Source organism: Thamnophis elegans, chromosome 6 (assembly GCF_009769535.1).
Source record: "Thamnophis elegans isolate rThaEle1 chromosome 6, rThaEle1.pri, whole genome shotgun sequence".
Lineage (NCBI taxonomy): Eukaryota > Metazoa > Chordata > Lepidosauria > Squamata > Colubridae > Thamnophis > Thamnophis elegans.
In genome coordinates, this window is record NC_045546.1 from 39,795,792 (window position 1) to 39,822,037 (window position 26,246).

The 26,246-nt window shown below is 39.0% G+C and overlaps 1 protein-coding gene across 1 annotated transcript in view; it reads left to right on the forward strand.

The window, feature by feature from the left end:
* The first annotated feature begins 304 nt into the window (after positions 1 to 304).
* PTGFRN (prostaglandin F2 receptor inhibitor) overlaps positions 305 to 26,246 on the forward strand; it is a 102,603-nt gene continuing 76,661 nt past the window's right edge. Inside the window, exon 1 of the mRNA XM_032220340.1 lies at positions 305 to 632. Coding sequence (XP_032076231.1) covers positions 578 to 632 — 55 coding nt within the window. The 5' untranslated portion in view covers positions 305 to 577. The remainder of the gene's footprint in view (positions 633 to 26,246) is intronic.

Sequence of the window (26,246 nt, forward strand, 5' to 3'; positions counted from 1 at the left end):
GGGGTCCGCTCAATGGCATTGGCTGGCGCGCCAGCCTCGGGTGGAGGGCGTGACCGGCTTAGGTAGCGAGGTTTCCTTGTAACCCGAGCCTTAATCGATGGCTTTCCTCAGCCCGGGAGAGGCGACGCGCGGACTCTGTAGAACGCGCGGTCGGAGGACAAGCAGCGGTTGCCTGGAGGAGTGTCCGCGCTTCACCTTCCTCCTCTTCCCCTTTAAGGGATAGGGGCCGGGCTGGCCTCCCCTCGGCACCTGTGGGAGGGGGAGCGGGGCGGGGGCAGGGAAAGTTTGGGTCTGTGGTTGGCTGCGCGGCCGGACTTTAGGCGGCGGCGGTGGGGGAGAGAAAGCGGGCGTCTCCCGCCCTCTCTTGCTCGCGCCTGCCGGTTCCCAGGACAATCCAGAGCCAGCGGGGAACGAGCGACGGCTGTTGGCTGCCACTCGGATTGGATTCGATTCCCTCCCCCGCCCCCCTCCTGGCATAGGCTTCACTTGACTGAAGCGGGGAAGCTCATTAACCGGCCGCTTTGGGAGGTTCCGGCTGGCTTTCGGCGCGTCTTCGCTCCCATCTGGACGCGGCGGAATGGGGCACCGGGCGAAGAAGGCGCCTCTTTCCCTGCTCCTCTTAGTGTTGGCGGGTGAGTCTTGGGGAGAGAGAAAGAAAAGTGGCTGCGGAAAGGGATAATGCCGGTATGCACCGAGGCGGGAGGGAGAGATTTTAGTGGGTGTGAGAGCATGCTTTTTTCAAGACGGAGGGTGACGGTCTGGAGCCCTCAATAAACTAATTTCTTTCCGCTCATTAAGCCGATACAGGTATTGTGGCGAGACGTGCGGTGCCAAAAAAAGGAGGGTGGAATGGTGAAGGGGGGGGGGGAATGGGTATCGGTCTTGCTCGCGAGCCATATTGTCTTTGATAGGAGTCTCTCTCTCTTTAATCCCTACTGGGACCATATAAGTCATGACTTCGTACTGGGCAAAGCACACTTCACGCTCAGAAACCCTTTTTTCTTTTTTAATGATCGCACAGTTGCTTTTTTCTTTTTTAAGGAATCGACCCTACACACCTTAAGACTCGTGCATTATGGGCACATGGTTTTTCTAACCCGAGCATGTAGGAAATCCTTAAGGGAAAAAATATTGTGCTAAGTGCCATGACCGTCCTTTCTCTTACTCTGAATTTAAAAATCGGGTCTAGATCTTTGATTTGTATGTGTGTGTTGAAAGAGAGACCTTTGTTTTCTTAAGCTGTTTTTCCCAACTGTCGAAGAGATAGATAATCTATAGAATTCTTTGGATAGTTTATTACCCCGTCTCTTCCGCTCCTTAGCAAGGAATTAAAAACATTTACCTTGAGTTTTCACATTTCACTAAAACAGTAAAAAACAACAACAACAACGGGTATTTGCAACGGCTCCTTTAAGCGGTTAGGGCATGTAATTATTGTGAACTTTCTAGTTGAAAGATTTTTAGGAGAGGGGGAGGGAATGTTATCTTTTTTCTTCCTTTTGGGAAGTGTCTCCCCCAGTAATCACTTCATAGTTCCTTTTGTGATGATGTCACTGGGTTCACTTAGGGAGCAGTGAACTTATTTGCATTATGTCTATCTTGGTAGAACTCTAGCGTCTGAGGTGCTCCAACACTAATTTTAGGTTTGTTAATTTGTGTTTTCTCTGCTATGTTCTAATTAATGAATGGCACCTCTAAAGTTATAGGCTCTGGGGAGAGCTGTCTTGGTGTGGATTCCAGTGCTAGACAAGAAAAGGTGTGTTTTGTACTTGTGTTTTGGGCTTTAGTATGTGGTTTAAAATTAGAAATATGTATGAGACTGAAGAAACCTAGATATGCAATATGTACAAAGGAATTTTGAAGTAGTGTATTGGTGATTTTGACTTTGGGGAATTATTTGGTGATTTTGACTCTGGGGAATTATTTCAGAACTTCTGTCATTAACCAATAATGTCAGTTAAAATTAAATACATTACAAAATGTTTTCATTTTTAAAGCTACAGAATTCAGAAGAATTTTATTGGGTTAAACTTAATTGGAATTTATCCCTGGGGCTAATGGGAGGATAGATTTTATTAAATATTACATCATTAACTTTGGAGTACAATAAGCCTCAATTTGAAGGACCCATTCAGAAGACATCAGCTATCTGAATACAGACTTTGGACTTTACTCCTAAAAACATAAAGGTTCATTGCTTGGTGAATCAGTCTAGATGATTTGCATTAATTTGTATGTTAAGTTATTACAGCAATATATTTTATGTAATTTTCATAGACTTGGATTTCATGGACATAGAGATTTAGTAGCATTCCTTCTCAACATGTAGTTCATTAAACTGAGGTGTTATTAGACTTCAATTTTCATCAATTCTTACCAAATAATTATTTTCATTCACAAGATTACTGGATTATAGGAATGGCCATATTTCATATTTCTGTAGTTTATTTATTTTGGAGGTGATTAATTTAATTCCATGGAGATATTTAGTGAAGATCATTGATAATGATCATTAAGCACAAAATCAGGAGTTATTGTCTTTCAGTAGCATGGCTTCCCTGAACTATATTTAAGAACAGATTTGGACTGCAATTTCTATGTTAGCCCTGAACTGAAGAGGCAAGAGTCCAGTTTTAAAAGCCCAAAGGCTTCATGCTGTATTTATGTTTTTGCATTAATTGTTGGTAATGTTGCCCAATTAATTGGTTCTGGCTTGTTTTCAGTATTAGAAAAGAGGAGAGAACCTATAACCAGCAAGTTATGAAAAAAAATGTATTGTGTTCCAAAAATGATAACACCAACAATACTTATTCTTAAATTGTCTATGAAGAAAATGGTGCCTTGCCACCATCACGATTGAAAAAAAGTTTCAGCACTACTGTAACAATATTGCATAGAAGTTGCACACATGGAAAGTGAGGTGAGGGAAGAAGGAAGAAGAAAAAGAAAAGAAGTATGTCAAGATGCAAAAATACTTCTATGCTTATTGCAGATATTGGAATGTAATTACATACTGGTAGGTTTTGCATAATGACACCATCATCTGCGCCTTCAATTTGATATAACCTTGATTTTCTGCAGATGCTTTCTTAAAAATGCCCTTTGCTTTGTTTGTTTGCGATAATTGTTTTCAAGTCACAATTGACTCATTGTAGGTGCCTGAACTAGTTCCTGCAGTTTTTTTGGCAAGATTTTCAAAAGTATCTTGTCACTGCCTCCTTCTTAGGAATGAGAGATAGTGAGTGGCCCAGCTGTATTCATGCCTAAGGCAGGACTCAACCTCATGCCTTCCTAGTTTCTTGCTTAGTGCCTTAAACCACAGATTGTAAGCAGGCCTGTTTTTACATTTCACTCATATTTCCATCTTTAAATGTCAAAATATAATCCTTAGTCAATAAAGAGTTTGAGAATTGCTTCTCATATATGTTGAGGGTTGTGTTGTTAAAGGGACACAAGTGTTACATGTAATTAGATCAGTGGTAGTCAACCTGGTCCCTAACGCCCACTAGTGGGCGTTCCAGCTTTCATTGTGGGCGGTAGGCATTTGCCGTAACTCTGCTTTATAAATTTTATAAAGTAAAATTACTTCCCTACTTTATAAATCACCATTACTGTGGAACTAGTGGGTGGTCAGAAAATTTTACTACTAACAGAGATACAAAAGTGGGTATAAAAAAGTTGACTACCCCTGAATTAGATAGAGTTTGTACCTATAAAACAAGTAAAGACATTTATGAAATGTTTGACTAATTTATACCACATAGGCAGGCATAGTTCACTGTGATGTGTTATATGATTAGAAATGTACCAGTTATATATTTACCAACTACAGTAGAAAGTGTGATACTGTTTCACAGAAAAACAAATAGAGGCACTTGCCTTAAGAAATCACTTTCTGTGACTGCACATATGGTGTAAACCCCATAGGTAAATGCTTCACTATCCTTCACAGTTTAATAGCAACATAGAAAGTTTCTGCAAGCTGTTTGTGATCAATCTGTAACCTGAGCAAATGTCAAGCTCTCCAGTTCTAATTAAGATAAATAAGATAATTTAATTTAAAAACCTGCTGCTTTCTTTGGTGGGAAAAGCTTGAGGGAAGGAGGTGAGTCAAGTTATACCTCTGTAAGAAAACTCACAGTAAACTTGTAAAACCTCCAGGTAATCAATATTCCTCTTCCATGCTTCAGAGGCCATTCTTTTTTTTCTGCCTAATCTTCAGTTTTTGGCTAGCATTAGGGAATCTTTCAGAGACTTCATTTCATGTTCATTGTTCTTTGCCATTGCTTGCATTTCCAGCTGTTTGATTTCTTTGATGCTACAACAGTTAGTAATTTGAATCAAGGTTTAATTCAAATCCTGCCGTTAAAGGCTTCCAGTAATTAGTTGCTTGTCTGCTTGTAATCATGAACCTCATGAAGCAGTGTCCTTTACAATGCAATTATAGTTAGACAACAAAAATTAGAACATAAAGGGGTTTGTTCTTTAGATATCCTATTTAGCAGATAAATAAAATAAATATGCAAAAATAAATCTGAGAAATCCTGCTTGTCCAAATGGTAAGTAAAAGAATATGTTTTGTTTTCTTCTGCTGGAAATCTACATGAATTGGACTAATTAAATAAACTACTTTGCAAGCAGACATTTTGGGGTTCAGCAAGTACAAAAAGAGAACTGTGTGAAACCAAAACAATTCTAAGTTGAGAAAAATTCTGCTGTAAGGAATTATTACAATGTTTTAGGCTTTTAGAAGAATGAGAATGAGAATTAGAAGAATTTGAGAATGAAGGTGTGCATTGGGAGACCTAGTAGAGGTATAGAAAATGTGCATATATGTGAAAAATAGTACAAGATTTTGTTTCTTCTTTTGTAATAGAATTCTGGGTCATTCATTGAAGCTAAATGTGGGGAAATTTAAGGCCAATGAAAGGATGTACTTTACACAGAAACCACACTTGTTTAGCCAAGTTCTGGTTTGGTTTCCTTTTCTCTCTAATTTCAATACTAGACAGTTTCCCAAATATAATATGAAGGAAAGTTTGTCTACAAGTCTATCATATGTTTAATGTTTGTTAAGTATACACCCAAGGAAGATTGTCTGAGGTGAGACAGTGGAGATGTTTTTGTTTGTCTTAAAGATCATGGTATTTGGGAGGATTTTGAAAAATAGTTCTTATATAGCATACATGTGTTGCCTATGCATATTTTTCTGAGCATTAGCAATTTCCGTTTTATAAAATGGGTATTTGCTGGGCTTTGTGGCATAGATAGAGTAGCATTTGGAAGTCAGATCCCCTCTTCAAACTATATTCACGAAACAGCTGTGTAGAGGACTGATGCCAGGAAGTAAAGTGAGAGTGGCTTAGCCTCAGGACCAGGATGCTTCTCTGCAGCACTTTTAAAAAAGCTGCTTTTGTTTTATAACTCCATGAATTCAGGAGTTTATGTGAAGTTCTGGAAACTATACATTCACTTCTAAAATTTAAGATTATATACAATTATGTACAATTATATACAGGTTTAGACAACTCTAGAGAACTTTTATGTTTTAACAAATCACTAAGTGAACCTGAAAACCTGCATTATGATATAAAAACATGAAAGGTTCAAAAATATGAAAACCCTTCAGCCAGACTTTATATTTCTTCCTCTGGAGAAATAGCTTTCAAACACTTCCTGTAGCAAGCTAAATGCCTTTTTTTCTATTCTTGATTTTGAATTTTACCCCATTGTTCCTTGCAAAACTCTTCAAGCTCAGATAGTGCTTCCACAAAGGAGCTGTTACATGTACCAATTTAAGGGGCATCCATTTCTTTACCTATCATATTCACTTTTTCTTATCCTGAATTTGTCAACAGCTGCACGCACATCAATTCAAATTTGCACAAAGATGGTATGTTTAGTTTGTACCATGTAGAGGTTGTGTCAGCTTTTGTTCACTTAGGAATTCATACAGCTGCATTATTTACTCAAAGCAAGTTGCATTTAGCCTGCAGTCTTTGTGGCCATGCTTACAATGAAAGCATCTGAAAACCTTTGAAGAGATATTGTAACTTCTCTTTGCATGATTAAAATGCCCGTGCAGATCACATCTGTTAGTATTTGGCATGCTATGTGAAATCTACTCATTTTAATGCCTCAGGAGAGAAACTGTGTTCTTTATTGTTTTCATGGTATGTGAATTTGAACTAGACTGATCCTATTAAATTTGTTGTAGTTTCATGTTGTGAAATTGTTTAGGGATCCGCAATAATACCCTATTTGTGCTTTTTTTTAAAAAATCCATTGTATGACTACACACAGGTGTCAAACTCATGCCATCATGTGATGTTTTGCAACATTTCCCCCCTTCGTGGAACTGGGGTGGGTGTAGCTTGCACATGACTCATCCGCCCCACGGGCCACCAGTTTGAAACCCCTGATCTACAACATAAAAGCTTCACCAATGCTATTTTAATAAAGTGTGGCATACAGTGTATGTTTTTCCATATTTTTTAAAAACAATCAGGACTGCTTTACTTTAAAGATAAAGGTTTTATTCTGTCCAGTCATGTCCAACTCTAGGGGGCAGTGCCCATCTCTTTTTCTTAGCTGTGATCACATCTTTGGTGATCATGTGGCAAGCATAACTATTATTTACCCAAGATGTATGGAACACTGTTACCTTCCCACCAAAGTGGTACTTATTTATTTATTTGCATTTGCATGCTTTCAAACTGCTAGGTGGGCAGGAGTTGAACCAATTAATGTGCGCTTATCCCATCATGTGGCTCTCAGGTCTTGAACCCAGCTGCCAAGCTCAGTATCTTTAACCACTGACCATTGCAACCCCTGTTTTATTTTACTTGTGCATTTATTAGTGCATTACATGTTATAGCTGGAATATTGACATGGTAGTTTATGTAGGCATGCAAAAATATATGTTGTGTATATATATATATGTGAAACTGAGAAAGTAAAAAGGAATTGAATAAGAATCCTCTGATCTTATGGAATGTGATTGATGAATACAGGTAGGAACTTAAGAGTTAGGTTTAATTATTAATAAAAGGTCTAAATGTATGGCAAAAAGTATGAATTAGCTCTCTAGACCAGCTAGATAGGTTAATAAACATGCATGTTACACTTCACTAATGGGGCTGATGGAAGTACAAGTTATCTTTGTTTAGTGACCACTATTGGAATGGTCAGTGTGGTCACTACGTGATGCAGAAAATCATGTGACCATGGCTATGCTTATGATTTTACTTTAGCTTTTCTTTGTTTTAGTGTCAGAAGAATCAAATCCCAAACAGTCAGGTAGCTCAAACATCAGGAAAGGTTTCTGGAACTCAACTCACAAGGAAGGCAGATACAAGGGCAAAGTCCTTCTTCCCTGTCTGCCCTGTCCTTTGGAATATTTACCCTGGCATTGGAATAATTAGTAAGACAGGAATTAATGTTTGTATTGACATTCATTGGAGAGGAGAGGAAGGGATTAAAGAGAGTAAGCAGGCACATAATGGAAAGTACCCATAGAAAGGAATGTGCTAGTGCTGGCTGTTTACCTACTATGTTCCCACCTACTATGCTGCCAATTTGTAACCCTAAACTACATAGAAAGGAAAGCCGAAGTGTGAAGCTGATTAAAGTCTTGTCAGTTCCAGGCAGCATTCATGATTCTGCTAGTTAAAGTCTCAGAATTGTGTTTGTTAATATGCAAGCCCTGTTTCAGACAAAAGCAGCTCAGGAAGAGCTAACTTGTTTAGATATTTTCTCTACTCTGCAGGATAAGAAAAAATGAGTTAGGTACAGAACAATGCATACACATTGGCTGTAATGGCAAATGTGCGATAAAGATTCTGCAAATGTGTAATAGGTATGTTGGCATCAGGTATAAGGTTATTTTGGAATAATAATCACTTATTGAACTGGTATTCCACTCAACTCTCAGTGACTCTGAGCGTTAAATTCACAAATTCAAGATTAGTGAACCTAAAGCATCAGTCCCAAACAGCCCAAAGTTTTTGTGACTTTTAACTTTTGGTTCACTAAAAGCTAATATTTTTTTTGAACATGGAGGTGACATTGGAATTGAGAAATTTCATGCTTCAAGATGGGAAATAGTACAGTCTGGAGTACAAATATGAAGGCATTATTTGAAAAGCTATACCCTAGGAGTCTAGGAGAAGCCATGTCCCCCGAAAAAACAAATCCCAGGATAAAAATTAATACATGAGTTATGACTGAAATAATCCTGAGCTTGAACTTGACAAACTGTAAATTCATTTTTTTCTTCAGAAAAAGAGTCTGAGACAAGTTAAGAAATTTTTGCACACCCAGAAATGAATAGTGTAGTTTAATGTTTTAAAAATGTGTAAATATGAAGATTGTTAAGGAATGGAAGTGAAATGGAACAGGTATCAGTGTATTTCTCTATTCCAAACAAAATAGTATGAATGTTTCTGATAACTTAAGGAACCGTTACTAAGGTTCTCAACAGAAAACTATAAATATATGATAATCATATTTCATTATACAATTTTCTTAAAAATGTAATTGCCAAATTGAAGGTACACCAGCTAGATTGTAACTTATCAATAGATGTCTCCAAACAAGAAAAAGGAAAGAAATGTAATCTGTCATTGCTATAATAAAAGACAATATAGTATATTTAAAAAAAACCTCAGAGCTTAGACCCATAGAGAAGGCGAGATAATGAAATCAAATGTCCTAAAAAAAAAAACCCAAGGCCGCACAGGGATTTCAGAATCAATTAGATGCAGACAAAGAAATAGTTGTGTTAGCATGTAAGTGCTTATTTGAAAATGTTTCATAATCATGTGATCATAATTTGTATGCTTCACAGCCAGCATCTGGCAAGCAGAGTCAGTGGAGAAGATGGCTATACAAATTAAATAAGGACTGCCTGTACTGTGTTGTTAAAACTCAGTCATAAAATTGGAATTCTTGCACAAAAATAGATAATGAATTCTAATAGAACTACCAAATATCAAGAAAAATGTAATTAAGTATTCAATATAAAGCTCATGGAAATATGCAATACGGGTAGTTCCCACCTTACAACCATTTGTTTAACAAGTATTTAAAGTTACAATGACATTGAAAAAAGTTTCAAACATCAGAGTATTCTCATGGTCGTGATCAGAATTCAGGTGCTTGGCACCTGGCATATATTTATGATGGTTGCAGCATCCCAGTGTCATGTGCTGACATTCATGGCCTTTTTAACCAGCTTCCAAAAAGCAAGGTCAGTGGCAGAAGCCAGATTTACTTAACAACTGCACTGATTATCTTAACCATAGCAGAAAAAGTTGTAAAATCAGATGCATGTCACTTAACAACAGTGATGTGTGGTGAGGTTCACCGCCAGTGAGGCAAGCGGGCAGGATTTCTCCTCCCCACCCAGCCGGAATAGTGCACGTGCACACGCCATCCATCCCCCTCACCCCAGCTGCACCTGAGGAGAGGGTAGAAAGCTAAGCAGAGCCCCCCTTCTCACTCAAAGCCCTCTTAAAGCAGAGAACAAGCCTGCTCTATGGCGGACAGGCGCACTGGCACTTTAAAGTGCCGGCATGCCTTCCGGGCCGGCCATTCCTGCTGAATAGCTAGGCTGGAAGGCATGCTGGCACTTTAAAGTGCATGCTGCCCGGCCACAAACCAGGACATGTTTCGCTGTATGGCGGGCCGAGGCGGCATGCACTTTAAAGTGCCGGCATGCCTTCCGGGCCTTGGAGGTCCTCCAGAGGCTTCATGAGCTTCCGTGAAGCCTCTGGAGTGCAAAAAACAGCCCTACGTGCAAATCGGAAGTTTGGGAATGGACTTCTGGTTTGCTCGGAAGGCCGTTTTGAATTTAGAATTTAGAATTTAGAATTTTATTAGAATTTGTAGGCCGCCCTTTTCCCTGAGGGGACTCAGGGCGGCTCACACAAAAACTGGGAAGGGGGGGAATACAGACAGTAGGACAACATGTAATAAAATAGCAAACAACATACATTCATCATTCGGGAGGGGCAACTATCCTATCCCCAGGCCTGACGGGCGAGCCAGTTCTTCAAGGCTATGCGGAAGGCCTGGACGGTGGAGAGGGTACGAATCTCCACGGGGAGCTCGTTCCAAAGGGTCGGGGCTACTGCTGAGAAGGCCCTCCTCCTTGTAGTTGCCAGCCGACACTGGCTGGCCGATGGAATGCGGAGGAGGCCTAATCTATGGGATCTTATCGGTCGCAGGGATGTAATTGGCAGAAGGCGGTCTCTCAAGTATCCAGATCCACTGCCATGTAGGGCTTTATGGGTGATTAATAGCACCTTGAAGCGCATCCGGAGATCAACAGGTAGCCAGCGCAGCTCGCGGAGGATAGGTGTAATGCGGGTGAATCGGGGTGCACCCGCAATCACTCGCGCGGCTGCATTCTGCACTAGCTGAAGTCGCCGGATGCTCTTCAAGGGCAGCCCCATGTAGAGCACATTGCAGTATTCCAGCCTAGAGGTCACAAGGGCCCGAGTGACTGTTGTGAGAGCCTCCCGATTCAGGTAGGGTCGCAACTGGCGCACCAGGCGACTGCTCCGGAGGCTTCTGGGAAACTTCCTGAAGATCCCTGAAGCTGCCGGAGGGCGTCCCGGGGGGCGGGAGAGGCTGTTTTCACCCTCCCCAGGCTCCTATAAAGCCCTGGAGCCTGGGGAGGGGGAAAAAGCATGCAAAAATGGGGGGAGTGCCTGTAGTGTGCGCATGAGCATTGGGGGAGTCATGCATTGCAGCATGCCCGTACACGACCCCCACCTGCGCTCTCCCACTTATGGCATGTGAGCCAACAAAGGTTTGCCATCGCTGTTCTATAATATTGAACCGGATTTCTCCCAAGCATTGCAGATGCCCTCCGTAGACCACCCATGGTGGCTTTGGCTTCTCTTTGCTCCCTGGTACCCAAGGATATGGCAGACAACTTGAAGGCCGGTGCTAGGAAGGCGTAGATGATCCTCAGGAAGACCTTCCAATCGGCATTGTGGGCCATAAAGGCAGCAGCCTCTGTGTCATTTTTGAACTGTACGGCTATCCTTTGGATGGAGCAGATCCAGGCGTGTATCCCACCGGAGGACGTTCATCTCCACCAGGACTTGAACAAGTTAGTAGTGGTTACTCAATTCTCGACTGACGCGACCTTAAACACTATGAAGTTTGCCTCCAGGGCCATGCCATCATCCGTTGCGTCTTGTCTCCTGTTGCTCTGGTGCTGGCAGGCGGACAACAAGGAGAAGTGGCAGCTGGCCTCAGCGGCCTACTCTGGGGTTTCCCTTTTTGGGGCTTCCCTTGACCCAATCCTGGTCGAGGACAAAAACAAGAGAAAGGTCCTGCCTACCTCGGCAAGGAAGATGGAACAGAAGGCCACTCCCTATTACCGCAGGTCAGCATTCCACCCACAGGAACAGACGCACCAGAGCAGGTACCCTCCCACCAGGTCAGATAGGCGAAACGATAGGGGATACAATAGGAATAGATCATGCTTCCAGCCCCAAAGTAAGCAGCCCTTTCGGGTCGAGGTGGTCGCCTTTATTGCCGGGACAAATACATCGGCCTCTACCCCACCCATTGACGGACTGGCACTGTTCTCGGATGCCTGGGCACAGATTTCCACTGATGCATGGGTACTTAGTATGGTGAGATTTGGTCTTTGTCTGGAATTCCTCCCTGTTCCTCCGAACACCGCACATTTCCCCCTGCCAAGCGCGTTGAGAGGCGCCAGCAGATGTGTCAGGACATCCAACATCCAACACCTGCTTGATGTTGTGGTGATAGAGCCAGTCCCTGGGGACCAGGCGGGCAGGGAGTTCTATTAGAACATTTACGTAGTGCCCAAGTCTTCGGGGGGATGGAAAACCATTTTGGATTAAAGCTTCTAAACCAATTCCTGGTCTACAAGTGTTTCAAGATGAAATCTCTCAAGTCCATCTTGGCAGGGATTTGGGAGGGGGGATTACATGGCCTCCATTGACCTCACGGAGGCCTACCTGCACATTCCCATTTTCTCTGAGCATAGGCATTTCCTTTGCTTCCTCTATCTGGGGGTTCACTATAAATACAGGGCCTTGCTGTTTGGGTTAGCTTCAGCATCCTCGTCCAGGGGGTGTCACCTTCCCAGACAAAGACGGACCTTCAACGGGTCATTTACATGCTCCAGAGTTTGGGGTTGTCTGTTAACTTCGATAAGAGTACCCTTACACCAGCCACTAGGATTCTTCATCTAGGAACTGTTATTGAATTCCGTTTCGGTAGAGTTTTTCTTTCTGTGGATCGCAAATCCAGTTTGTTGAACTTAGTTAAGCAAGTTTGGAAGGATCGTTGTGTTCCCATAGCCCTCATCTCCAGCTTGCTGAAAAAGCTCATCTCCTATATTGAGGTGGTGCCGTGGACGCAACTACATGCTAGGACACTTCAATGGAGGCTGCTCCCGTACCAGAGGTCCGATTACAGCAATTTGACGCTCAAGATGCTACAGATACTGTTGTCCCTCAAATGGTGGATGTCTCCAGCCTTGCTCAAGGGTTGCAAATTCAGGGAACAGGAGCATCTCATCCTGACAACGGACACCAGTCTGTTCGGCTGGGGGGTGACCCTGAATTCCCAGCTAGCACAGGGCCAATGGTCATGGAATGACTTGCGGCAACATAAATTGGCTAGACCTCCAGGCAATCCAGCTCACACTATGATGATTTCAGACCACGGTCGAAGGCCACCGCATCCTGGTATTAACCGACAATGTGGCAGCAAAGGCACACATAAATCGACGGGGGTACGCAGTCCAGGGTGCTGCAGGTAGAGGCGATGTCACTGGGGCTCTGGGTGGAGAAGCATCTACACTCCAAGTGGAACACATCACCGGCATCGACAATCACCAAGCAGACTGGTTGAGTTGGGAGACGGTGGACAATGGAGAGTGGAGACTTTCCAGGGAGCTGTTCCAGAAGGTTTGCCAGAGGTTCGGAAGACCGGTGGTGGACCTGTTCGCCACTCTGTCCAACGTGCAAGTTCTGCGGTTCTTCGCTCATTTCCCCACTCGGGGAATAGAGGGGGTCGACACCCTTCACACAAGATGGCCAGTCGGGCTGCTGTACGCTTTCTCTCCCCTCCCTCTCCTTCCTGGGTTCATACAGAAAGTGGTCAGAAAGCAGGCAGAAGTCATCCTAGTGAGTCCGCATTGGCCCAGGAGGGCCTGGTTTGTGGCTCTCATGAGCCTTTCATTAGAAAGACCATGGAGGATCCCCCGGGGAGAAGTGGAGTTGCATCAGGGGAAGCTGCTTCACCCAAATCCACAGTGGTTTCAACTAACCGTGTGGAGATTGAGTGGGAGTGCCTGAGGGGTGCTCACCTGTCCCAGAGGGTAATCAGGACCATTGAGGCTTCCCGCAGACAGTTAACCAATAGAATATACGACTCCACCTAGGCGATGTTTGTTGCTCGGTGTTGGTCTGTTCGCGTGGAGCCTCGGTCCCACAGGTCCTGGACTTCATCCAGGATGGGTTGGATAAAGGATTGTCTCTTGCCACAGCCAAGAGGCAGTTGGCAGCGCTAGCCACAATGATTCAGGATGAGGGCCATACTCCGCTAACCCGTCTACCCTAGTTCAGAGGTTCCTCAAAGGGGCGGCTCACTTATGTCCCCCGCCTGTTCCCAGGTGGGACCTCCCCACAGTGCTGTGGGCCCTTATGACATGTTGACCTGCAATATGTGGACATGCAAAAAAATAAGTGCAAGTGAAAACTGATGTAGCACCCCCAGATGATATAGTGGCAAATGCTCTCACTAAGCTATCACCTGCAGACTCCTTTTTTAGGCTCAAAAAACACAAAATAATGCACATGGTGCAACCAATTGCAACACAGTTTGGTTCATTGAGCTGATAAGATAGGGAATGGACTGTATCATTCTGTTTCCAAATTGTTCCCTTCAGGATCCAGAATAGAGCAGGGATCATCTGGTGTGTTATTTTCCATCTCTATTCTGTTGCTGTTTTATATGTAAATGAATGAAAGATGGAATAACTAAAGGTCACTCCCTTTGGTACAATCTATGATAGCTACCTAGTTCAGTCCTTCTAATATAAAGGTTCTGACAAAAGGTCTGTCCTTCTGATACAGATATATAGATAATGTAAATTTTTGCCTCTTATTCATGTTTCTCCTTTTCTTGTTTTTTCTGGTTAACTTTTTTTCAGTTTTGGCAATGTTTAATAAACAAACAAACATCAAATTATATTGTTAGCTGACTGAATGGTTTGTCTGCTTGCTCTGATTTGGATATAAAGATTGACAGAATGTTCTTGGGGCTGGAAGTTATCAACAGTAACATTCTACTACCACAGAAATATGTGTGGTTTCACTAATGGAAAATATGAAAGAGAAATACTTGATGGAATTAGGAAATAGCGGCTGAAAACAATGCATATAAAATTATTGCTGCAAAAAAATATGAAAGGTTTGATACGTATATTGAAAAAAAAAAAGGTAAGTTACAGAATACATAGTCCATGGGTGTCAAACTCATGGAGTCACATTGCCATCATGTGATGTATTGCAATGTTTTCCCCCTTCACAGAGCTGGGATGGGCGTGGCCTGCATGTGATGCATCTGGCCTATGGGCCGCCTGTTTGACACTCCTGATGTAGTCACAGCAACGATCAGATTAACAAGAAAATGCAAAATAATTTAGTGCTAATAAGCCAGGTTTTGGAAGTGGGAAAAGAAAGCTAAACGAAGGGCTTTTAGCAGACTAAATGGAATTAAAAATGGATTGCTGAAGAAATTTGAGATTTAATCTGAAATGTGGGAAATATTCCAGAGATTTGTATGATATTGATAGGTTGAAGAGTGGGATTATAAAATTTTGTCTCTCAGAAATAAAATGATGTAAAGGAAATCATAAAAGTTGCGAAACTGTTGAAAAGAAAAGGTAAGCCTGCATTCATAGATAGAAAACTGTAATTCCTATTATTGACTATGAAATATAGCCAGTGTGAGGGATGCTGGTATTTTTTCTCAGCAATATCTAAAATATCACAAATCACTTTTAAAAAAAACCTTTTACTGTAGCAAGGATGTTCTAGGTTTGGGAAAGCAAGTGGCATAACAAGATTTGGGAAAACAGATTATTTCAACTTCATGATATTTCTGAGATAAATGGCACAATGAAGAAAAAAGCTGAATTAAAGAATAGCTAGAATCGCTCACATTTGTTGAGTATCTGTCAGAAATAATGAGGTTTCTGATAGAAGTAAATATAGAAACCTTACAGTAAGCAATGGAAATTCTGTGCCATCAAGAAGGATTTCTTTTTCTTTTATTTCTTCTAAATGTTATTTTATGTACTGTATTGCTTAGAAACACTTCCTTCCCTTCTGAAATTCTTTGCTGTAGTGACATTCCCGACATCTGTATAAAGGGTTGTTAAGTGCTTTGAGAATCATGCTCCTGAGAGTTGACTCAATTAAAACCAGGTTCTTTACATGTGAGCAGGGCCAATCTTGACAATTTTAATGTACGTTGAAGTGCAATGTGAGAACTGGTGGATCAGATACAGAAACTATTGTCATCTCAATACCTTGCGCAGCTACAGTATATGAATGCATTGTCAGACTAGTATTTACTGAGAACAATTTTGTTTGCTCATGTAAAACAAAATAGTCTTTGTTTTTTTTTGTGAAGTGACCCCAAGGGATATATAAGCAAAGAGAATGCCAACTTGCTTGTTGAAAACCAGGTTCTGTAGTCCGTTTACAGCAATGTCAATTTTTATATACTAGACTGACTGTAAAAGCAGATTTTAGAAGAATATCTTTCAATAAATGATATAAAACGATATAAAGAACCATAATGGCCCAGTGGTTGGAATATAGTATTGCAGGCTAATTCTGCCAACTGTCAGCTGACTGCCAATAGTTCGGTTTTCACCAGCTCAAGGTTGACCCAGCCTTCCATTCTTCCAGAGTTGGTAAAATGAGGACCAGATTATTGGGGGCAATATGCTAACTCACTGCCCAGAAACAGCTATAAAGCATTGCGAAGCAGTATATAAGTTTAAATGCTATTGCTATTACTATAATATGCTATCCTAAAATAAATTATTCCAATAAATAATGGCAGTAAATAGTAGTAATTTTGGTTGGCTTGCTGTACCTAACCATGATATTCATAAATCAGGGAATACTTAAAGGTAAAAGTTTCCCCTATCCAGGTGTCCGACTCTAGGCAGTGCTTATTTCCATTTGTTAGCTGAAAAAGCTAGCATTGTCCAGCATGACTATACATTGGGCGCATGGAACACTGTTACCTTCCCATTGAAGTGGTACCTATTCCCTCACTTTTGCATGCTTTCGAACTGCTAAATTGGCAGGACTTGGGATGAGTAATGGGAGTTCATCCCATCATGCAATGGTAGAGCCTTGAACCCAGGACCTCAGTTTTCCTGCTGATAAGATTAGCATCTTTAACTGCTGAGCCATTGTGCTCCTTAGGAAATACTTAAGATGTAAAGTGAAGAAATATAAAAACAAATCAAAAACTCCAACAATTTGGTGGAAAAAAATGTGACTTCATAATGTTAGTTTCTTCCCTGAATGTGATGTGGTTATTTATATAATCGAGCCCATTTTAACAGTAACAATTAAAAAGACACATAAATATGATTGCATGACAAAAGCTACATTTTTCAGAGGGTAATATTCTTTTGAATTATACTTGGTAATTGGACAATATAAATGGATTTTCCATGAGCTTATTATAGCTCTAAGACTGATTTTGAGCATTGAAAAGATAAATGATTCCATTTGTTCGGTGAATTGAATACCTGATTGCACTTGCTACTTAGAAGCAGTTTGCCTATAGACATTGACTTTGTATAGATAAGTATAATAAATATGTGACTCATTTATATTGAATACATAAAAAGTCATATAAATGCATTAGAAATATATATTTGAATACTATTTGCATTAGTCAAATATATATATAATTGTGTATATATAAATTTATACATGTATAAATATTTTTCTTGTATTTTGTCTTTTTCTGTTTTAAAGTTTTATTTAGTATTATTATTTCATAAAATACAACAAAATAAAAAGAATAAAAAAAGGGGAAAATGCAAGCTAAAGAAAAGGAGACAAGAAAATCGACTCTTTCCAACACAGTAAAATGTTAATACATTTATGACCTCAACTTTTTATATTATGTATAATTAATATAAGCCAGTTCTATAGCTACACGATTATTAAATCAATAAAATTCTAAATTTATTTATTTTCTATTTTGAGCATAAAATTCAGAAGCAATATCCCAATAGAAACACAACTAAATAAAATCTATTTGTTTAAAATAGTTTATATTGCCATCTTAACCAAATCTATTTTTTTTATTTTTACTCCTGTTATGGAAATTTTTTATACACACACACACACACACACACACACACACACACACACACACATTTATTAACATTTCTGAATCATAATTTATATTAACCATAACACAATTCTCTATCAAATTCTTTAACTCTAAAGGGAAATATCTTATATTTATTTTAAGAGTTCTAAACATTTTTTTTAAAGTTCCATCTTTATAACTAAAATCAATTCTAATGGCATCTTTTTAAAATTGCTTATAACAGACATTCTTTCAAATTCAGTTTCAATAATATTTTGCCTTAAGAATTATTCAGGCATATATAAAGAAAGAAGGAAAAAAACCTGACCCATTTTTAAACTTATTTTATAAGCACGAAACAATCCATTGAAACTTTTTAAAATTACATATGTCAAATCAATAGAAAATCTATCCTAACTCCATTTAACTTAATTTTTAAGTCACTTCCTTAAGCTTGTCTTCATAAAATAAAATAAACATCAGAATGTTTATTGAATAAATATAAATTTCTTTTTTTCTCAAGAGAGTCTCCAATATGATTTTTGAAACAAATATGTCAGCATTGTCAATTTCCATTTCAATTTTCAAACTTGTTCTCTTGAGGATTGTAGATTTACTTGCAACTCTTTTTTGAATTGTTTTGTAATTAAACCATCTTTATAGTAGGCAGTGTTGGTGTAAGATTTATATTTCAAAATTACAGTTGCCCTTTGCATTGTCAAATACTTGTGCAGTAGCTTCAGTGGTTTGATAATTTTATACATGTGGTTGTATCTCTTAATTACTCATCTTTCTTCCAATTACTTGTGTGATTTGTTTCTCTTGCTGCACTTTCGTAATGTTTCGTAATCAACATAGTTGATTTATCAAGTGAATTGTTCTGTTTAAATACTCTTGGAAAATAATTTTTCACAATCTCTTTCTGGCTTAAATGCCTTCCATGTTGCAACATCTTATGTTCTTTAGCTCCCTCTTATGACCAAAGAATAAAACTTTTATTTAAAAAAAAAGATTTTTGTAGATCAGCTGGTATCTCCTGGCCAATACATTAAAATTGGAAGATTGCAGCTTCCCACAACAATCTAAAACACCCAATGTCAAATAAAGTAACACATTCATGAAAAATGAAGAAATTTTTATGTCCCTCTATCAAAATAATAAAAAAAAAACCTTGCACACTTCCTTATTTTAGCTCACCTCCAGAAATTCTCCTCATTTAATAACAATATCCACAAAATGATGCATATCTTCAAGGGCCTCTTAGTAAATGTAATAATCAAATAAAGTGTTTTAAGAAGTGAAAGGCACAGGTTTATTGTCTATTTGAAAAATAAATTCCAAAACCACTGCTTTTTCAACAATGAAATGATTGCAGCCCACCTTCCAGTTTTTAGAGATTTATCCATCTATGTTGGAGTGCTGCTGCAGTCTTTTTGCAAACCCCACTATGGAAGATCCTGTGGGATGATTCTGGGACTCTCCGAGGAAAGTCGTATACTGTTAACTTGTGGAAGTCAATTCATTGATTTGTAAATTGAAATGCTTCAGTCCAGAAAGAACTTTCAAGATAGGTCAGTTGACCATGTTCACTGAAAGCCCTGTTCCAGGGATCTTGGGAGTAATGTTAGGAGTCATGCCTGGAATAGGGATACAGAACAAACAAGCGTACAACATTGTGATATGTCACACTGTGGAGTTTGTCATGTCCTTCTCTGGTGCAAAATTGTTGAAATTTTTTTGTTTCCCTGGATTTGATGCAAATCAAATGTCTCTGAAGTAAAGGGACTAATTAAATATATGTCATTGAAGTCAAAAGATAACAAATTAACACCAGATTAGGACAAGGTATTCTTTTGCCTTGTGTTAAGCAATAGCAATCAAAATGGTTGCGGATTTTAGACTTCATTATGCTTTTGTTTTTTATTTTTTTATTTCCTTGGTTGTTGACTTTTTCTATAAAATATTTATGAATAATTTAACATTATTATCTGCTGTAATTGAAGCAGTGATTGATTTATGTCAATGAAAAAGCTTTGAGTGCTGAATTTGGCCAGTCTATTCTTAAAATGAGCAACATTCTTTTATGTCCCAAGGTGATTATGTCTGCTTAAACTGAAAAACTGAAAAACTAAATAGAGTTGGGTAGGAATGAAATACAGACACACACACACACACACACACACACACACACACACACACACACACACACACACACACACACATCTGACCTGTTAGGAGACAGTGTCTTGAGTTTTGCTTGGGCTTCTCATTTCAAATAAATGAACTAGAATTTTGTTTAATATTAAACTTTCCATTGGAGATCAGCTACGGAAAGTGACATGGTGGTTTCACATTGAGATGAGACATATGAGTGACTGTCAAAGTCTAGCCATCTGTTATCAGAGAAATAATACTATACAAATTTCAGAAATTGGGCATTTGAGACTAAACAAGGAAAATGTAGTCCCAGTTTATAAGGAGTTTTAGAATTATTCTTTGCTTAATTATGTGTTATGATACAAATTATTTTTTAGTTTTCAGCAAGTATACACTGAAAATTGTAAAGAAATAGTAATTTTTTGTGGATTTTTAATATAGGGCTATTGAAGTTTAGATGTGAAAAATAATTCTGATTGTATCTCAACAATTTAGAGCTGCATAGTTTGCTGTATATTTTCCTGTTTATTGTGTCAACATTTTTAACATTTGTACTGAGTTGTTTCTACTGCTTCATTTCAAGGCAATTATGCTGGCATTGGCAATCTTTGAGTCTAAAAGATTGGAAGCTACTTGTTACGTCCATCAGGATTATAATTCTTTAATCAAGTACATTTGCTAACTCTTCTGTTTTAGTCCAATTTTATTTTCTCTCTCAAGAATTCAAGTATAAGATTAAGCTTACATGCATACTAGATTTTAAGGCAATGTCTACATGTTTTATAACTTCTCCCATGGAAACTGTTATTGTTTAAGTAGCCTTGATGCTGATGCTGTGCATGTCTGCCATTATGACTTATGAATCCTGCATGTCTTGAACTATTTGGGGTTCTTGCTCATATGCATGAGTATTTTCTTATATACACAATAAAAACTTCTTCTCAATGGTTTTACTCTATATATCATATATGAAGAAGAGGGCCTAATCATATATATGATTTTAAATACAGAGAGTTTAATTTAGTCTTACCCAAAACATGCTGTCAATTTTAAATTAATCCCTGAATATAAGAAATTAATTAAGATTGCTTTTATTTTTGTTTGGGCAGGAATTATATTGTCTAACTTTTTAAAAATATATCCACTGCTGGATAAATGTTACACATTTATATTGATTTGTTACAGGGCTGGAGTTTTCTCTGAAATAAATTGATGTGAAACAGAAATGATAATCCCAATTCATTGGGGGACAGAGGTGGATGTTTTTCACTTTTATATATCAATACTTTTTATAAGCTTGGGGAATGACTATATGATGATAACACAATTTTATAAAAGAAGAAGAGAAAAAAGAAGCTGTGGTTGTTGTATAGAATATTATAGAATTTAAAACTAGCCTAATGAACCTCAAAACAATGACAATATGTAAAAAGATTCTTAGGAGAAATCATAAGTCTGACATTGTGGTGTAGTGGTTAGACTGCAGTATTGCAGGCTAACTCCTCACTTCCAGAAATTCGATCTTGACAGGCTCAAGGTAGGTCCATCCTTCCATTCTTCCAAGGTTGGTAAATGAGGACCCAGATTGTTGGGGGCAATATGCTAACTCTGTAAACTGCTTAGAGAGGGCTGTAAAGCACTGTAAGCTGTATATAAGTCTTAAGTGCTATTGCTATATGTATGAATCTTTCTAGATGATAATTTTAAAGTAAAATATAAGAATATTCATACTTTTTAAAATGTGTTATACACGGACAATCTTCATAATATATTGCAGTATAAAACCTACAGATAATAAAACTATTAAAAACTATTAAAAACTATAAAATCTTGAATCTCTATGGAAGGTGTAGATTGCAATGTAGATTGCAAATGTGGTCATTTTCTTCCATGTATAATCACATCATAATTCTTCCTTCTATAGTTGTCATTTGCGCTAATACCTATTTATGTTCCTCCTCCTTGTTAGGTTGCTAGGTCAATGTGGTTGCTAACTTCATGTGCTTTCCCGGCAACTGGCCACCTTCTTTGGACTTGAGCTCATGATGCGGGGTGGAGGGGAGCCTTGCAACCTTGCTCTTCCAACATTATTATTACAACATTATTCAGTGGTTTCTAAATAGCTTGAGTGCCTGAGAGGTTCCTAAAACTGAGATTGTGAAAGACCACACAGAGTGGAAGCCAGCCTAAATTGCATGCTGTGACTAAGGTAAATTCCTTCATTGCTAGCAGGTAGATCACTCTGAAGAAGCCAAATTGCTACAATGAGCCTTTGTAGAGCCTCATACTTAGGCTGACCCAGATGGCCGAAAGAGTTTTCACTGAATAAACAACATGACCCTAACCCATAAAGACTAAAGACTAAAATATGTAGCCAAAATGCCATTTATCATTCAGTTCATGCATAATATAATAAAAAAGCAAGGCTGAAATTGATAATATAATAATAATAATAATAATAATAATAATAATAATAATAATAATGCAGTGTTTTCAACAATTGAACCGGGATCCATCTTGGAAACAAACCAGTTAATGTACAGCGCAGCTGTAATAGTCACTAATGAACTAGGCATTAAAATTAAAGTACCTAGTCATACAACAGAAAAAGCATCAAAGCCAAAGTGGAAAATCCGTCTAGAACAAAAAATCAAAAAATTAAGGGCAGATGCTAGTAACTTAAAGAACATGCATGAGCAACGGCTTAAAAACAACAAAATCATAGATCGGCTAATCAGGAGATATAGATTGGATACAAGAAACATCAATGAAGCTGTAGAGATTGTAAAACAGCAGATAACAGCAACAGCTAGAAAAATTGAAAGATATGAGGCATGAATCATCCAATATAAACAAAATCAGCAATTTCGATCAGATCAACGGCGTTTTTATCAAAGTCTTAATGTAAATGGTGACACCAAAAGTGAAAAACCAGAAAAACAGGCCACAGTTGAATTCTGGAAAGAATTGTGGGAAAATGCAAAGGACTACAACAAGGAAGCAAAGTGGATACATGACTTTGAGAAAAGCATTGGCAACAAACAAATGCAAGTATTAGAAATAACAACTGAGATGGTCAAAAATCGAGTTAAAAAGGTAAAGAATTGGACATCACCTGGAAGTGACCAATTACATGGTTTCTGGCTCAAATATCTGACCAGTTTACATGCAATATTGGCCAGGCAACTGAATGAAATTTTACAAAAGGGCCAAATTGGTGAATGATTGACAACTGGAAAAACATACTTGATTCAGAAAGATCCAACTAAAGGAACAACACCAGAAAACTATAGACCAATAACATGCTTGCCAACAACCTTCAAATTACTCACAGGCATTATTGCAGATAACATGATGGATTATTTGGAAACAAACAACATCTTGCCAGTAGAGCAAAAAGGCAACAAAAGAAGGAGCAGGGGCACAAAAGATCAGCTTCTAATTGATAAAATGATATTAGAAAATTGTAAGAACAGAAAAACGAACTTGAATATGGTCTGGATTGATTACAAAAAGGCATTTGACTCACTGCCACATAGTTGGATCATAAAATGCTTAGAAACAACTGGCATTAGCAAAAATATTACATCCTTTACTGAAAAGGCAATGAAACAATGGAGAACTGAGTTGGCAGTAGGGAATGAGAGCTACGGAATGGTTAATATCAAGCGAGGAATTTTCCAGGATGATTCACTTTCACCTCTTCTCTTCATCATCGCAATGATCCCACTATCAGTAATCTTAAAAAAAATGAAATTAGGCTACCAAACAGCCAAAAAAGCTGAAAAAATTTCGCATTTACTATATATGGATGATTTGAAACTCTATGGAAAGTCAGAAATAGAAATCCAATCATTGACAAATACAGTCCGAGTATTCAGCACCGATATTTCAATGCAGTTTGGCATGGAAAAATGCGCCACTGTATCCATAAAAAGAGGCAAAATCACTGCATCTGAGGGAATTGAAATGCCCAATGGCCAACTAATTAAATGCAAAGAAAATGAAGCCTACAAATACTTAGGCATTCTGCAGTTGGATAACATCAAGCATGGAGAAGTAAAAACTATTGTCAGACGAGAGTACACCAACAGAGTTAGGAAAATTTTGAAATCTAAATTGAATGGTGGAAATACAATCAAGGCCATAAATACCTGGGCAATACCAGTTATAAGATACACAGCTGGCATAGTTAACTGGACACAAACTGATTTGGACCTTTTGGACCTTTTTAACCATTTTCATGATAGGGGCCAAAATTTTCTTAGGCACAGTTTTTAGTGATGGTAAACGTTGCCTTTCCTCATTAAGCAGAAAATGCTCCATGATCTTATCCTTCAATTCTTTTTGTTTTTGAGTTAGTTCATCAGTTGGTTCAGTGATAACTGGTTCTAGTGGTGGTGATGTTATTTCCTCCCTGAGAGCTTCTTCTGGGAGTTCTACTATAATGTCTTTAGTTGTGTCTTGAATATCAGTTATTTCCGCTTGTGATATTGTTTTTTGGGGTTTGCCTGAATTTCCTCATGTTCAACTTCACTTTATTCCGTATAATAAATCGCCTTTGATCTGCTAGTTGTTGTTCACTAACATTTGAATCTGGATATTGTTGTTTCCATAATTCATACATTCGCTTTAAATAGCCTCTTTTTTCTGGCTCTGAGTTGTAGTAACAGGCCATTATGGCACGGTTTTCATCTCCACTATATTTTTGTCGTTTTGTTGGCTGGTCCACTTGTAGCCCACTTGTCGACGGATGTCCAGGGACCCCAACATCCACTGCGGCCCTTGTTAATCCGCACGACGACCGATGTGGTATGGAATTCTTATTTGTTTTTTTCACCATATTGTATGGGTTGGCGGTTTTTTTTTTATGGGACCAGATGCCAACCTGACCCCAACCCTCCTCCTTTCTCATCCGGGCTTGGGACCGGCAACGGCGGAGTTGTTGTTGTTGTTGTTGTTGTTGTTGTTATTATTATTATTATTATTATTATTATTATACAATTGTATCACAGCGGCCAGTTGTTTCGCCGGATTTGGCATTGGTTACTAGTCAGGCCCCACCCAGGGGCCTAGGACGTCATAACGTATTTTTGTAATATGCGTGCAGATCCAAGCAGTGCGGCTTTTTGCATTTGACTGATGGTGATTTTGTCAATGCACTATATTTTTGTCATTTTGTTGGCTGGTCCACTTGTAGCCCACTTGTCGATGGATGTCCAGGGACACCAACATCCGCCGCAGCCCTTGTTAACCCGCGCAACGACCGATGCGGTATGGAATTCTTATTCGTTTTTTTCACAATATTGTATGGGTTGGCGGGTTTTTTTTATGGGACCAGATGCCAACCTGACCCCAACCCTCCTCCTTTCTCATCCGGGCTTGGGACCGGCAACGGCGGAGTTGTTGTTGTTGTTGTTGTTGTTGTTATTATTATTATTATACAATTGTATCACAGCGGCCAGTTGTTTCGCCAGATTTGGCATTGGTTACTAGTCGGGCCCCACCCAGGGGCCTAGGACGTCGTAACGTATTTTTGTAATATGCGTGCAGATCCAAGCAGTGCGGCTTTTTGCATTTGACTGATGGTGATTTTGTCAATGCACTATATTTTTGTCGTTTTGTTGGCTGGTCCACTTGTAGCCCACTTGTCGACGGATGTCCAGGGACACCAACATCCGCCGCGGCCCTTGTTAACCCGCGCAACGACCGATGCGGTATGGAATTCTTATTCGTTTTTTTCACAATATTGTATGGGTTGGCGGTTTTTTTTTTTATCGGACCAGATGCCAACCTGACCCCAACCCTCCTCCTTTCTCATCCGGGCTTGGGACCGGCAATGGCGGAGTTGTTGTTGTTGTTGTTGTTATTATTATTATTATTATTATTATTATTTATTAATTAGTTTTGTATACCGCCCACTCTCGGAAGACTACATGCCTTTATGCATGTAGCATTGATGTTTGACTTTTATCAATCTTAGATATGTGAAACTATGGATAGTGGCGTAATGGATTACAATGTCCAGCTACATCATGCCAAAGCAGTATTATATTTAGAAATAAAGTTTTGGATTGTTGGGCCACTGACTAGAACCTGTGCCAATATAAGCATGAAGAAGCAGGTTTACAATAATTTATGTGTTTGGTTGCCTCTGTGATTTGAAGAATTATTTGTGTAAAACTATTAATATGAAAAACATACAGATTCTAATGTGCGCTCTTCTGTTAATCATCTTTATAATCTTTCTTGCCAAAAGTAGCACACTTTCTTGCCAAAGGTAACATATCCAATGCTTAATGTGTTTAAAGAGTGCCACTTAATGTTGAAGGGCCTGAAAAATTTCCTTATATTCTGATGACAAACTGCACAATTGTAAGTCACCTTGTTTAAAACCAACAGCTTATTCTGGGAAGGGGTTTCAGTGGAATGAAACAGCTGCAATTTATTATCTTCTTGTGCACAGGTGTCATGGAGTGTAATATCCAGCCAGTATAGTAACCTTGTAGCTAATGCAACTTGTAATTCTGTCATTGCATCTGCACAAATATGACTGAAATAATATGGCTTGAGCAGTTAGCATGAATGTGCATAAGTATGTACATAGGACAAAGAGAGTTAGACTCTGAATTAACTGAACTAAATAAGAGGTTTAGCTTTTTTAAAATGGCAATAGT